Source organism: Diadema antillarum, unplaced genomic scaffold, assembly GCF_040938485.1.
Source record: "Diadema antillarum isolate AM-2024a unplaced genomic scaffold, OU_Dant_1.0 seq00000051_RagTag, whole genome shotgun sequence".
Classification (NCBI taxonomy): Eukaryota; Metazoa; Echinodermata; class Echinoidea; order Diadematoida; family Diadematidae; genus Diadema; species Diadema antillarum.
The window spans coordinates 280,600-293,366 of record NW_027271160.1 but is presented as its reverse complement, the minus strand read 5'-3'; the positions used below and the strand labels follow the sequence as shown (position 1 = coordinate 293,366).

Below are 12,767 nucleotides of genomic sequence, written 5' to 3'. Positions count from 1 at the left end.
CAGAATACGACGGGTCTTCGACAGGGCAGGGAGGTGCCTCGCGGCCTGGACCGGCGGACACTGGAGACTAGGAGAGGTGGTGCTTAGCGCCATAAAGGTAAATTTTTCTAGTGCATCGAATTCTAACATTCATTTTATATTACAGGATTAGGTGGCAACAACAAAAAACACTCGGTAGCTACAGCTCACAGCCATCTTTTCGAATTTGCATGAGACATATAAAGTGTTAGAATGGATCTTATTATAGAATGATTCATGCGTGACGATTCATTCTATTCACATCAACAACCGCCAACGGAGCTGCAAACACTGTCCCTGGAACGTATTCACATCAACATAATAGATATATCTATTGACATCAATTGTCGGTTTGAATTGTAGTTACAGTTTATTCCTTTCGTGATCACCGTTCCGAAATCCCACTGGCATACTGTACATAAAAAGACTGAAAGAGATTCCTGCTGAAAACACTCGATTATTATCAATATTAGTCGAAACATCCCCCATCCCACCCTCCCTAAAAAGAGAAAAAGAAACGTGTCTTTTAATCCGAATGATAAGCTGTTCCACTAATTGTATTTGCTGTTACCTGCACAGGCAAACGGTCAGTATTGTCCCTTCCACACAGGTCCTATTATTTGTTTGTTTTCTATAGGAGTTGGAGGGACAGAGTTCAGCTCGGATCGACGGTAACCCTTACACCAGCAGTAAAGTTGATTTCTTCCCTGTGGTAGTATGATGGCTTTCAAAGATGAAGCTCCTGACACCACACGCGAGTTCTACCACGAAGGGATCTGGTTCCCCAAGATGGTCCTGGAGTCAAGCATCACAGCTCTGAGCAGCTTCGAAGTCCGCTCCGACGATGTCTGGATTGTGACGTATCCTAAATCAGGTGCCGTTTTCTCTGGAGCGATTGTGTATATGATTTTGCCTGTGCTATTCATACATGTTTGTGTGTGTGAGTGTTCATGTTTGTGTTTGTGAAGTGTCCGTGGCTGCAATAGGCATAATTGTTGTCAACGGAGAGCGTATATGCATCCAGGTAGGCCCTATAATTGCACGTGTGTATTCAAACTTGTCTTTATGTGGAAGAGAAAGATAATTCCTTCATTGTTTCTTTTTTGTGAGTTTAACGTATTTTTAATCTTCTGTAATGCTGATGGTCTACATACAATAAAGGCGATCAATTTTAACTTATCTTATTTCTCGAAAACTCGAGATAAGGGATGTATTTATGGTCGATGAAAAAATGATGTTTCACTTCTTGCCGTAAGAAAACGATCGAATGTCGGACTTTCTTTGTCAAAAATAATTGAAAAAAAATGGAACCAAATCATGTATTGTAAATTAGCCAAGGTTCATTTCAACGACACACAGCTAGAATTTTGAACCAAAACGTCAGTAAGGCCAATCTTTCTTACCTATTTATGACTGGATGATAAAACAAAAAGACACTGAACAACGTTCAACGCAAAAAAAAAAAAAAGGTCATAAAAACCATCTCAATAACAATGCTAAATGCCGACACCAGGAACTCACTGGATGATGGAAATCGTGGGACTAATCCTCAACGACGGCGACCCAGAGAAGGTTGACCGCACTTGGACGCGGTGCATCGAGATGTCGGTCGATCACGGACCGGCATCGAAGACAACGGGCGAAAGTGACGAAGGCGACAAGTCGCGTGAGCCATTCCTGGAGACCCTCAACGAAGCGCCCTCACCGAGAGTTATCCAGAGTCACCTCAGGCTAGCTCGGTTCCCGCGGGACATGACCAAGAAAGCGAAGGTAATATTATGTAGTAGGTCCACCTAGCCAAAATGGTGATCAAACGAAAAGCAATCAATCAATCAATCAATCACTCAAACAAAAACAAAAAACATAAATCATAAGCATAATAGGCCATACATGCTGAGGAAAGAAAAAATCGATCTTACCAAATCCAAATGATTTGGAGTAATTCCCCCCCCCCCCCCATATTTGTCCGGAGAATTATTGGGACCAGGTGTTTTTGTTGTTGCTTTTTCATTTTTTTTAGTCGTTGTATGTTTGACATTTCACACACACACACACACACACACACACACACACACACACATCTACACCAGAAACACGTGGTAGTGTTACTAAAATGTTTAGGAGTCAAGACTTGTTACATTGTGGGTGCATGTTGATGGTCGTCTTCTTAGATTTTAGTAAAGCCTTCGAAATAATAATGTGTATAGCTTATCGTAAACAGCATTTGCCAAGTGCGGAATAATTTAACACGAAAAGCCTCGTTTTTGAGCGTGCTTGTGATCTCACAATACAATGTCATCGTGAAACAGGTGATCTACTTGGCTCGCAATCCTAAAGACGTCGTAACTTCGTGGTTCCATTTTACCAACAAGAATCTGCCACACTTTACCCATCGATCCTGGGAGGGCATTTTAAAGAGCTTTCTGGAAGGAGGTGAGCACCATTTTCCTCCAATTTATTCATCCATTAATCGGTGTGTGTATGTGTGTGTGTGTGTGTGTGTGTGTGTGTGTGTGTGTTGTGTTTATGTGTGTGTTCGTGGGTGGAGGGGCGGATCCGGGAATTCCGAAAAGGGGGGGGGGGTGTCGCAAAAAAAAATATGGTGCCACTTCCAGGTTTCATCGACTGACAAACAAAAAACACCACCACCAACAACTTTTTTCTTTTTATTTCTTTTGTTTTAGCACAAATAAAGGGGGCGCCCGGTGCGTTCCCTCCCCCCCGATCCACCACTCTGTGTGTGTGTGTGTGTGTGTGTGTGTGTGTGTGTGTGTGTGTGTGTGTGTTTTTGTGTGGGTGTGGGTGTGGTTTTGTGTTTTACAGTGATGATCACATATTTTATAACATTTCTGAATTCCTGCCATTCATAAGGTTTTAAATGTTGATGCCTCATTATCGTTAGAGGAGTTTCGTCAGAATCTTGAGGAGAAGTCTGGAAGTATAAACGCACTATAATAGGTTTCAGATTTCACCCAACGTTCTCTTTGTTCAGAATAAATGAACTTGGAAGAACTCTGTGATGAATGAAGTAACATCTGCGGGTGATGTTCGTGATTCCGGAGGTACGTTGATTGAAAATGAAATACATTGTAAGGTTTGTTATTCCGAATGTTCCTTAATCCCAAAATGGAAAAAAAAAGGTTCGTTATTTCGAGAGTGTGTTTTTGAATTATGATATACGAAAGTTAGGAAAAATTCGTTTTTCTGAAGGTTTGCTAATCCGTAAATGAAATAAAGTTTTAATCCGGAAATCGGAAAAAGGTCGCTTATCCCCCCCCCCCAAAAAAAAAAAAAAAAAAGTGTGTAGGCCTACCAACTTTAACAAACCTTCGGGGTCACGAACCTTCTTTCATTTTCGGATAATTCTTTTTTTTTTTAATACGAGCTCGAATGTAAGGGTTGTCAATATGATTTTGTGATATAGTGTGTGTGTAAAATGAATAAGAGTTATTGTAAAGCGCATAAAATAGGGAACATTAGTTATATACGCTATAGAAGCTCAACTACTATATCAACAACAATCCTTATTTTATTTTCTGATTAAGGAACCTATATGTATAGGGAATAATGAACCCTATTTCATTTTCGGAATTATGCATCTTCGAAATAAAGAACATTCGAAATAACAAATAACGGTAACTATATATTTGCGATACATCATGCCCCCATTCTGGTGGTTTATCATGAGTTTGTAAATAAGTCTTTATTCCTAAACTTCAAGAAAGTTCAGTACGAAAAAAGGCACCTTAATACCTTGGTCAGTATTCAAAGTGACCCGAATTCCGTTAACAAAATCCACAAATCATGTATTTGCTACTCAAGGTGGGTCTAACTTTGGTTAATCAATGTCTTTTGTTCAAGATTGTAAAGAGGCCTTCCATACATAAAACTATATTTGCTTTAAAAAATGCATTGCCCAACGTCATTGGTAAAAAATTGAAAACTGACACTTGATTCTTGTTGCGCTAGAAACCGCTTGGGGTCCGTGGCCGGAACACGTCAGGGAATTCTGGGAAATTCGAGACGAGGAGGGCGTGCTCTTTCTGTTCTACGAGGACATCTTGCGAGTAGGTGCACCATATACCCTATACTTGTTTATACCCATGACTATAAGAAAAGACAGTTCGTTTTGGTACCTGTAAAGGCTGCCACATTATTGTCATAAGAGCGTGGTGCTCACCCACCAAAACAGGTGCCCACGATAGAGCACAATTCTTAGAGGGTGTATGAAATCAGGTTTAATTGTCCCCGCTTTCTCTGACTATACAATAAATTATGGACACTCAAGAGGGTGCTCATTGTCATCTTTGCTTTTCATACGTGACAGCGTCCAAATGTTTTAGCATTACTTTTTAAATGTATGTACAGCACTATAGAAAACAGATCGAAGCATCACACAGTTTTAAATGTAAGTATCTAGCAAGCATTTGTAATATAGGCCTATAAATAAGTCAGTGTTTGGATACACACCTGATGATATAAAAGTGTGGGTTTTTTTCACGGACATCATAACCTCGTAAACAAAAAAGAACATAAAGAATAGAAATATTCATACATAGAATTTAATCTGCCCATTGTAAGTGTGTCTGTTATTCAATCTGTTGCACAACCTGAAAAGAGGATACCGAAAATGCCAGCAGCTAGCAAACAAAACCATGAGAACACGCACTCCAAACATAATGTTAAACAACTTAGAGAGTGTAAACTTTTAATAAGGTTTTAGTGCAACATAAATGCATGTTTGCACAGATGTGTGTTGGCACACAGTTACAACTTCACACGTTATGGATATAACAGAGGTACACTTGGAGAACACTGTCTCGTCGTAAACGTCGTACATGTAATTTCAAATATTTATTTACTGAGTTGCATTCATTTATTGTTTCCCCAGCTTCAACAAAATCGAATATGAAATCATATACGATCTATACGTGTCAAAAACGTACTAAGTACAAACACTAGTTTGCACACGGTTCGCTTTTATGATTCTTATCGTTCACAGAGAATAGACTTTTCAAATATACCAACAGTCATAATACCGTGTAATACTTGTATAGAGTGCATTCCTTTAAAGCCTCTGCATACAAGAGTTATGAGCGACACTTCTTCAGCATGTAGAACACCGCTTTAAAATTTACGTGTACTTTCTGTAACATTAAAAATTAAACAAGTGAAACAAACAACCCCACACCTTGCTGATTAATCAACTGTAATGCATAATGTCGTGTATGTCATGCTAAGGAATAGCACATGAATCACAGTCTTTATGTTTTTTACATTCAAACTTTTTATTGTTGTGGCAATATAAAGTAGTTGACATTGGTTGAATGCCAGAGACATATACGTCGAGCTGATTCAATGTCTGCCGCGTACGGTTGTAACGTTGGCCCACTTTCTTTGAAGTTCTCAGCCTGCAATCACAAAAACGTACTCGCCATGTACTGCATGCACCTTTTGCAGTTAATAAATAGCATAAAAACGTATATTGTACAATCTTGAGCAGTAAACATATTTCATTAACCCATGCAGTCACTCCGAGAATTACAAGAATGTCATTGTAATACAAGCGCATAAAGGCGGAATGCAGCTATTTATACTATAGACACCATGAAAAAGATTGATCGACATCTCAAAGTTCACGGCAGGGTGAGTTTAAGTGTTCCGTCTATTCAACAGTTTTTTAAAAGCCTCAATCTGATTCGGTTGCCTTTATTTCACTCATTTCCTGCATTGTAATGTGCTTGCGATGCAGGATCCACTCAAACATGTCAAGATGGTTGCCCAGCACCTCGGTCGCCCTCTATCGGCGGATGTTTTCCAGCGAGTCGTCGAGAACAGTTCAGTTGACCAAATGAAGCAAACTTATCGGAAGGTTGGCGAAATAAAGGACAGAAATTGTCAAGTGCCGAGGCTTCAGTTCATTTCTAAAGGTGACGTAATACTCTGAAAAAAAAGAACATTTGAAAATAAAAAAATCACTATATTTCTTTTTCTGATTAAAAACCCGTCGTAATATCGCAGTGAAATTAATAACTGTGCTATACATTATGTTTCCAAGAACATCATCGTTTTCAGCTTATAATTACCATATCTCATTGTAGAAAATAATTGTTCAATTTGATTTATCAATGATGTCTCGATAAATTTCGCTCAAAATCACCCCTGAAAGTAGTTAGAGAAGATATATTTGAGTGCAATTAGTTATTTCGACTTATGATAAAAAATGTGGTATACATGGGAAAAATAGGAAATAGGCAAAAAGCGCAGCATAAAAAAGTAACCTTATATGAATAACATGAAATTTTTCTTGGAACATTTTTTTTTCTCACTTTTTTAACAGGTGTAGCGGGAAGATGGAAGAACCACTTTACCGTAGCTCAGAACGAACTCTTCGATGACTGGTATCGGAAGCAAATGGAAGGATCCGATATCCCGATCTCGTTTGAGTAGTACAGTGGACTCCCGTTACAGTCCATAAGTCCTTCAGGGACCGGCTGTTCTCTTTCGCTTTATCGAAATTTTTTTTATAACCGAAATGAACGATGAAAATATATAGAGCGGATAATGTTGTGGTCTGACTTTTTCTTCGCTGTAACCGGAATTTTGGTGTTGTAGCCGTGTTCGTTGTAACGGGAATACATGCACTGTATAGTCTTTGATGTCAGAAGCTGTGAACATGGCCAAAAAAAAAAAAAAAATGAGTCTTGAATTGTGAATGCTTGTTGAGCATAATGGCAACATTTACGCGTCAGGATTCTACACGTCAACTAGCATCATATCCGCAAAGTGAAGTTGTCAATACTGTATAGAGTCTATGCCATCACGCCAGAGTTGTACTTATTTTTTTTTTTAGATAAAATTATAATCATATCCTGGTGACTCCCATTACGAAAAACACGGGGTTGTGGTTGAAACGGCCTAAAATTATATGCTAAATTGCCATGAAATTATGCCACAACAGTCAACAAATTGTGGTACCTCATCACCTGACAAGCAAAAAAGAAAGTCTTCACATTTCTTTTTGCTACAAATTATGGTGCCCGGTCGGCTGACAAGCAAAAAATGAGTAAAATTTAATTGTGATGCCCAATCGCATTATGGTCCCAATCGCACTGTGGTGCCCATGAATTATAGTCCTCCCATTTTTCTTGCTGCACTATGGTGCCCGATAAGCTGACAAGCTAAAAGAAAAAAACAACTAACAAACCAACCAAAGACGTACCACAGTACAAAAATCGCCTGGAGATTTTTATCTTCTAAGTAGAAATTATGTCAGAATTATGCTAAAAACAGCCAAATTATGCCTATAGCATATTATGCCAGAAAGTATTATTATGCCAACTCTGGCAATGTTGGTCCGTGGGAGACCGGCAATTTTCTCTCGTTTTACTCTGTATCGAATTTCGTTAAAGCCGAACAAATAAAGTCATAGATTATTATTAGTTCGATGTAAACTAAAACGCTAGATGTCAAGATGTCAGAGATGTTAACGAATGACATCATTAACTCTGACATTGCGTGCAATGTTATCTCTGTCATTATTATCTCTGACAGCTATTTCTGACATTTTTACCTCTGGCAGTTATCTTTAATGTTGTTACCTCTTATATTTTTACCTCTGACACCATTTCCTCTAGCATTTGGAACTTGCAGTAATAATTTTGGGACCTTTATTCTTGTTTCGTTGTATTACGAAATTTCGTTTTAAATGTGTTCGTTATAAACGGAGAGTGTATTGTATACCGAAATTTAGCTTTCATCATTCTCATTATAGCCTGCTTCGAGCATTGATTTCATGCCGCCGGATTTTGTTCCTACCATCCAAGCAAGCACATTCAGTTATCGAAGGGAAACGTAACCCAAAACGGGACTGAGAGAATACGGGTAATTGTACTTAGTATAGAATACCGCAATAACATTTGAAGAAAATCGGACAATCCATTCACTAACAAAAATCATGTTGTTGTTTGTTTGTGATATAACTGCATGGTTATAATTGTCATTTCCTGTATCGTGACAGAACACTTGGCCTACCTCTTTAAGAAGTCGAAGGAATGATTACCCTCAATGTAATTATTGTCTGTAACAACTATATGGTGCTATGTGAGTTTTTCTATTTAAAAGAAAGTTTGTGGGGTAAAACAGCACTGAATTGATCAGTGTTTTAGTAGTAGCCGTGATAAAAAATCATGGGCGTACTTCATGGGTGTATACGCCCATGATTTTTTATCACGGCTATACTACTAAAACACAGATCAATTCAGTGCTTATTTACGTCGATGTAGGGCAATTTGTCAACCAGTCGCAATGAAAAAACACCTCGAATGAATTTGAAAAGTTTGTGGGATTCTCTTTTTATTTTCTTTACTGTAACTCGCTCAGGATCTCCAAAGTCTGTAATTATGTAAAAGATATATATTCACTAACTTGATGTGTACGTATACACCTATTAGCGACGGGACTGGAAGGGTTATATGACCTTTGAACTCCAAATGCTTGTTGATCGTGTGATGATTCACCTTCTGTGTCATTTTTGTGTGATGGCCAAATGAATGACATCTAAATACGCGGTATATATCTATATCTTTTTATATCTGCCATATCTTGTATGATATTTTTTCCACCATTTTTCTTCAGTTTGTACTCGGATACGCCAACAATAAAAGAAAAATATTCCAAACCAAGACTCTACCTGTAAACCCAGCTGTCAATTATTGCTACAGTATATAGATACTAATGTTATACAGTGTTTGATTAAGCAAAAGATATGAAATGCATCTTTCCCTGAAAACCAAGGATTACATGCAAGGTTCCCTGCAGCGTCTTTTGTTAGTTATATCATGAGCAACATGCATGGAAACATACAAGTAATGCACTCGTTTTTGCTATAGCAATTCTGTATTTAGAAATGATTGCATACTCTGCAATCAATCATCATTTTCAATCAATCATCATTCGTCAAGTGATAGAAGCAGAAAATTGCTGAACTTCATTAAGCTTTTATGATTTTCCTGACCTTATATTTCCCTGCTGATTATACTAACAAGAACGCTTCCATACACCCATTTCATTACCCTATGATACGTTAATTAAGCAAGTTTTTTTTTTGTAACACCGAAGAAGAAAAAGACAACGGGGAAGAAAAGAATACTTAGAAAAGAGCAAGTGTATGGTAAAAGGAGAAGGAAGAGAAGGAGGAGAAGAGAAAAAATTAAAAAGGAGAAGGAGAAAGAGAAAGAGGAAGAGGAAGAGGAGGAGGAGGAGGAGGAGGAGGGCCAACAAAGGAAGAAAGATCTGGGATCATTTGGGGCTTAGGCTACTGACATAGTGGATAATGATTGCCATTTCTTATACAGCACCCTTTTTGTTTTCTTTTATGTTGAAAGAAGTGAATGATTGACAAAGCCTTTGGTGTGAAATTTTACACAATTTTTAAGTTCGCTCGAATGATAGAGTTAAGCTCTTCCCTGTCATGGACTTTGGACGGTATAATTGTATAAAAAAATACACAACGCAAGGGGTTTTCGGTCCTGATCGGCACTCAAAGCCCGTAAAAGGTTGAACCTGGGGACCGTTTCATGAAAGTTGTTAGCCCTGACAAGTTGTCAGTCACTGACAATTACCATTGTAACAGTCAGTGACATGAGCTTCTTAGCCAATCAAAACCGAGGATTTTGCTGAAAATGTCCGCGCTGACTAAATTGATGAAGCACCTCCCAGCAGATGAACAACAGGATAGAGGTTTCATGTCCGAATTATACCAAACATAAAAAAAAGTCACGGAATTTTAATTTTCCCATATTGTAAATATATCAGGGATAATATTACAGTATGTCCCCCAAAAAAAATTACAACGGGACCCCCCGCAATGATATCTTAAAAAATAGTGAATCCAACTAAATACAAATTCAGGGTATGAAACTATAACTCATTGCCCACATCTTACAAGAAACCCCATTCGATTTGCTTCAGTGGTCAAAGAGAAATGAGGAATTTTGTAGAGGATGTCGAGAATCTCTTTTGTCCAAGTTCTGTCTATTATTCACGCACTAGAGCATTGAATTGCTAAAATTGGAAAATTAGATTCATGACATGCTTTACAACAATCTACATTCCTCTGTGACCGCTTAACCAAATTGAATAAGGTTTTCTGCAAAATAGAGCTAAGATGTTATATTCTATAAGGCCCCGAAGTAGCACTTAGACAGGTCGATCATTGTGGATGTTATCAATTCGAAAATTTGATTGTAGTTTTTGAGGGACATACTGCAGTATGTCCCACAAAAATTACAATCAGATTTTCGCATTGATAACATCCAATATTATTATCTTTTTTCAATGCTACTTCAGGGTCTTAAAATATAACATCTTAGCTCTATTTTGCAGAAATCCCCATTCAATTTGGTTGAGCGGTCACAGAGAAATGGGGATTGTAGTAAACCATGTCATGAGTCTGATTCTTCCAAGTTTAGCACTTCGATGATTTTGTGTGTGAACAATGGACAAAAGAGATTCCCAACATCCTCTACAAAATTCCTCATTTCTCTTTGACCACTGAAGCAAATCGAATGGGGTTTTCTGTAAGATGTGGGCAATGAGTTGTAGTTTCATCCCCTTAATTTTGATTTAGATTGATACAATATTTTTAAAGATATCATTGCGTAGGGCCCCGTTGTAATTTTTTTTTGGGACATACGGTATTGTAACCACATGGTCAAATTGACAGGTCAATGATCGATCGCTAAACAAACCTCTGGTTGTGACCCATCATACACAAGTCTTCACTATATAGGCCTACTTATATTTCTTGTATATTCAATAAGCATAATAAAGATGTATCTGATACATGCATCGAATTCTGTATAGTATATTCTGTTAAGGGAATGAATAGTTTGAAGTTGCTATGGATCACAATCTATACGCATCGTCTTTAGTGTTGTGTTGTTTTGGGTGGTTCTTTTTTTGAGGGGGTACAAACCTATTTGAGAGTTGTGAGGTATTATGTGGCACCCCCTTATTTTGATATATATATATATATATATATATATATATATATATATATATATATATATATATATATATATATTTATATATTTGTGTGTTTTTTAAGTTCATATCCGATTTGATAAGACTTCTACCATTCATTTCCCTTGCGTTATATTAGGTTAACCAGAATAGAGTATGTGGAATTGTGCTTTTCACCCGCACAGATTTCACAAAGGAATAGGCCTACTTGACTGTGTTGTTTGCATAAATAATCAAATATAATGATTATTGTACATATACGTAACCACAACAACACTACATTTTATACATTCATTTCCCTTGCGTTTTATTAGGTTAACCAGAATAGAGTATGTGGAATTGTACTTTTCACCCGCACAGAATTCACAAAGGAATATGCCTACTTGGCTGTGTTGTTTGCATAAATAATCAAATATAATGATTATTGTACATACGTAACCACAACGACACTACATTTTATACAGCTCAGCATTAATTCTGAATGGCTTTAGTCACTCTCGCAGGGGCGGATCCAGGAATTCCGTAAAGAGGGGGCACGTCTACAAAATTAAAGGGGGCGCACGCACCCCTCCCCCATTTTTTTCTTTTTATTTCTTTTGTTTCAACAAAAAATAAAAGTGTGATATAGATCACTTGTCAGTATTGGTCACTACACAAATTTTAGAAGATAAAAACATCATTTTATATATGAGTTGTATGAGTGGTATTATAACGATGATGATGATAATGATGATTTTGTATGATAATGATAATAATAATAACGATAATGATGATTGTAATATAATCATAGCGATGATGATAATAACAATCAATATTGTGAGTATCATCATGCTTATTATTATCATCATTAGTTTTTATTGTAATTTAAATCATACTGAAAATTTGTTGACCCATTAGGCCTACGTCATAATAATATATTCGATTGTCCATATCAATCAGTGGTGGGGAGTGTAGTTTACCTATCTGTCTTTTCTGCTGTCAGATAAAGCAATATTACCAGTATGTCAACCTATTCCTCTTTGTCTTCAACAGAAGTAGAATTCTTCAGTCATTTTATCAATGTTGTCATTATCATACTCCTACTATAGGGGTCTAGTTCTCCCACTAAAACTCCCAGTCCTGCCTGTTTTGAATGCAGTGCTACACTAGTCGAATGTACTGGTCGAATGGTATTTATGGATTAGAAGATACCATAGTCATTCGCCGGTATTCCGTAATCCTAGATTTTGTGTGAGAGTACAGTGCAGTGTGATACGTACATGTACGTACAATGCGCAGCGCATGTATACGCTGAACTGGAGATTCAGAAGCCACAACTGCGCAGAAGAAGTGTCCTGAAGGCGAAGCCATCGCCAAAAGGTAATATTTACTCTAAAAAATTATATTCTCTCGGACTGTTGAAATGCTCATATTAGTTTTACGGATTTGTCTCGTAGTTGAGGGATAAAAATTGTGGCTTTGATAGGCTATATACAGATTTAAGAAGAGAATTATCAATATTACATGTAGTGTTGGGCTCGTCTCGCATCCACAGCACTGATCCAGGCATCACTCACTGCACTATGCACTGTGAACGTTCGTACCGTTTGCACGTTGACGAATATGTACCCTGCCGGTTACACTGTGTCACTGACACTGTGCACAATTTATAAGTATAGTAAAATTAAATCTGTAAATGCACCCAGCTCTCAACACAGTGATTTGAGTTAGAATTAAGGTATATT

The 12,767-nt window shown here is 37.5% G+C and overlaps 1 protein-coding gene across 1 annotated transcript; it reads left to right on the top strand.

Moving 5' to 3' along the window:
- Positions 1 to 738: 738 nt before the first annotated feature.
- On the top strand, positions 739 to 6,468 carry LOC139725608 (sulfotransferase 1A1-like). Its single transcript, XM_071636697.1, has 6 exons — positions 739 to 892; positions 1,532 to 1,788; positions 2,328 to 2,451; positions 3,988 to 4,085; positions 5,771 to 5,948; positions 6,359 to 6,468. Exons 1-6 carry the CDS (start codon positions 739 to 741, stop codon positions 6,466 to 6,468), a joined length of 921 nt encoding a protein of 306 aa, XP_071492798.1.
- Positions 6,469 to 12,767: the final 6,299 nt, after the last annotated feature.

Coding starts and splice junctions, on each gene's coding strand:
- LOC139725608 (XM_071636697.1), top strand. CDS start 739: ATGGCTTTCAAAGATGAAGCTCCTGACACCACACGCGAGTTCTACCAC. Junction 893..1,531: donor TGTGACGTATCCTAAATCAG/GTGCCGTTTTCT, acceptor TGCCGACACCAG/GAACTCACTGGATGATGGAA. Junction 2,452..3,987: donor AAAGAGCTTTCTGGAAGGAG/GTGAGCACCATT, acceptor TTGTTGCGCTAG/AAACCGCTTGGGGTCCGTGG.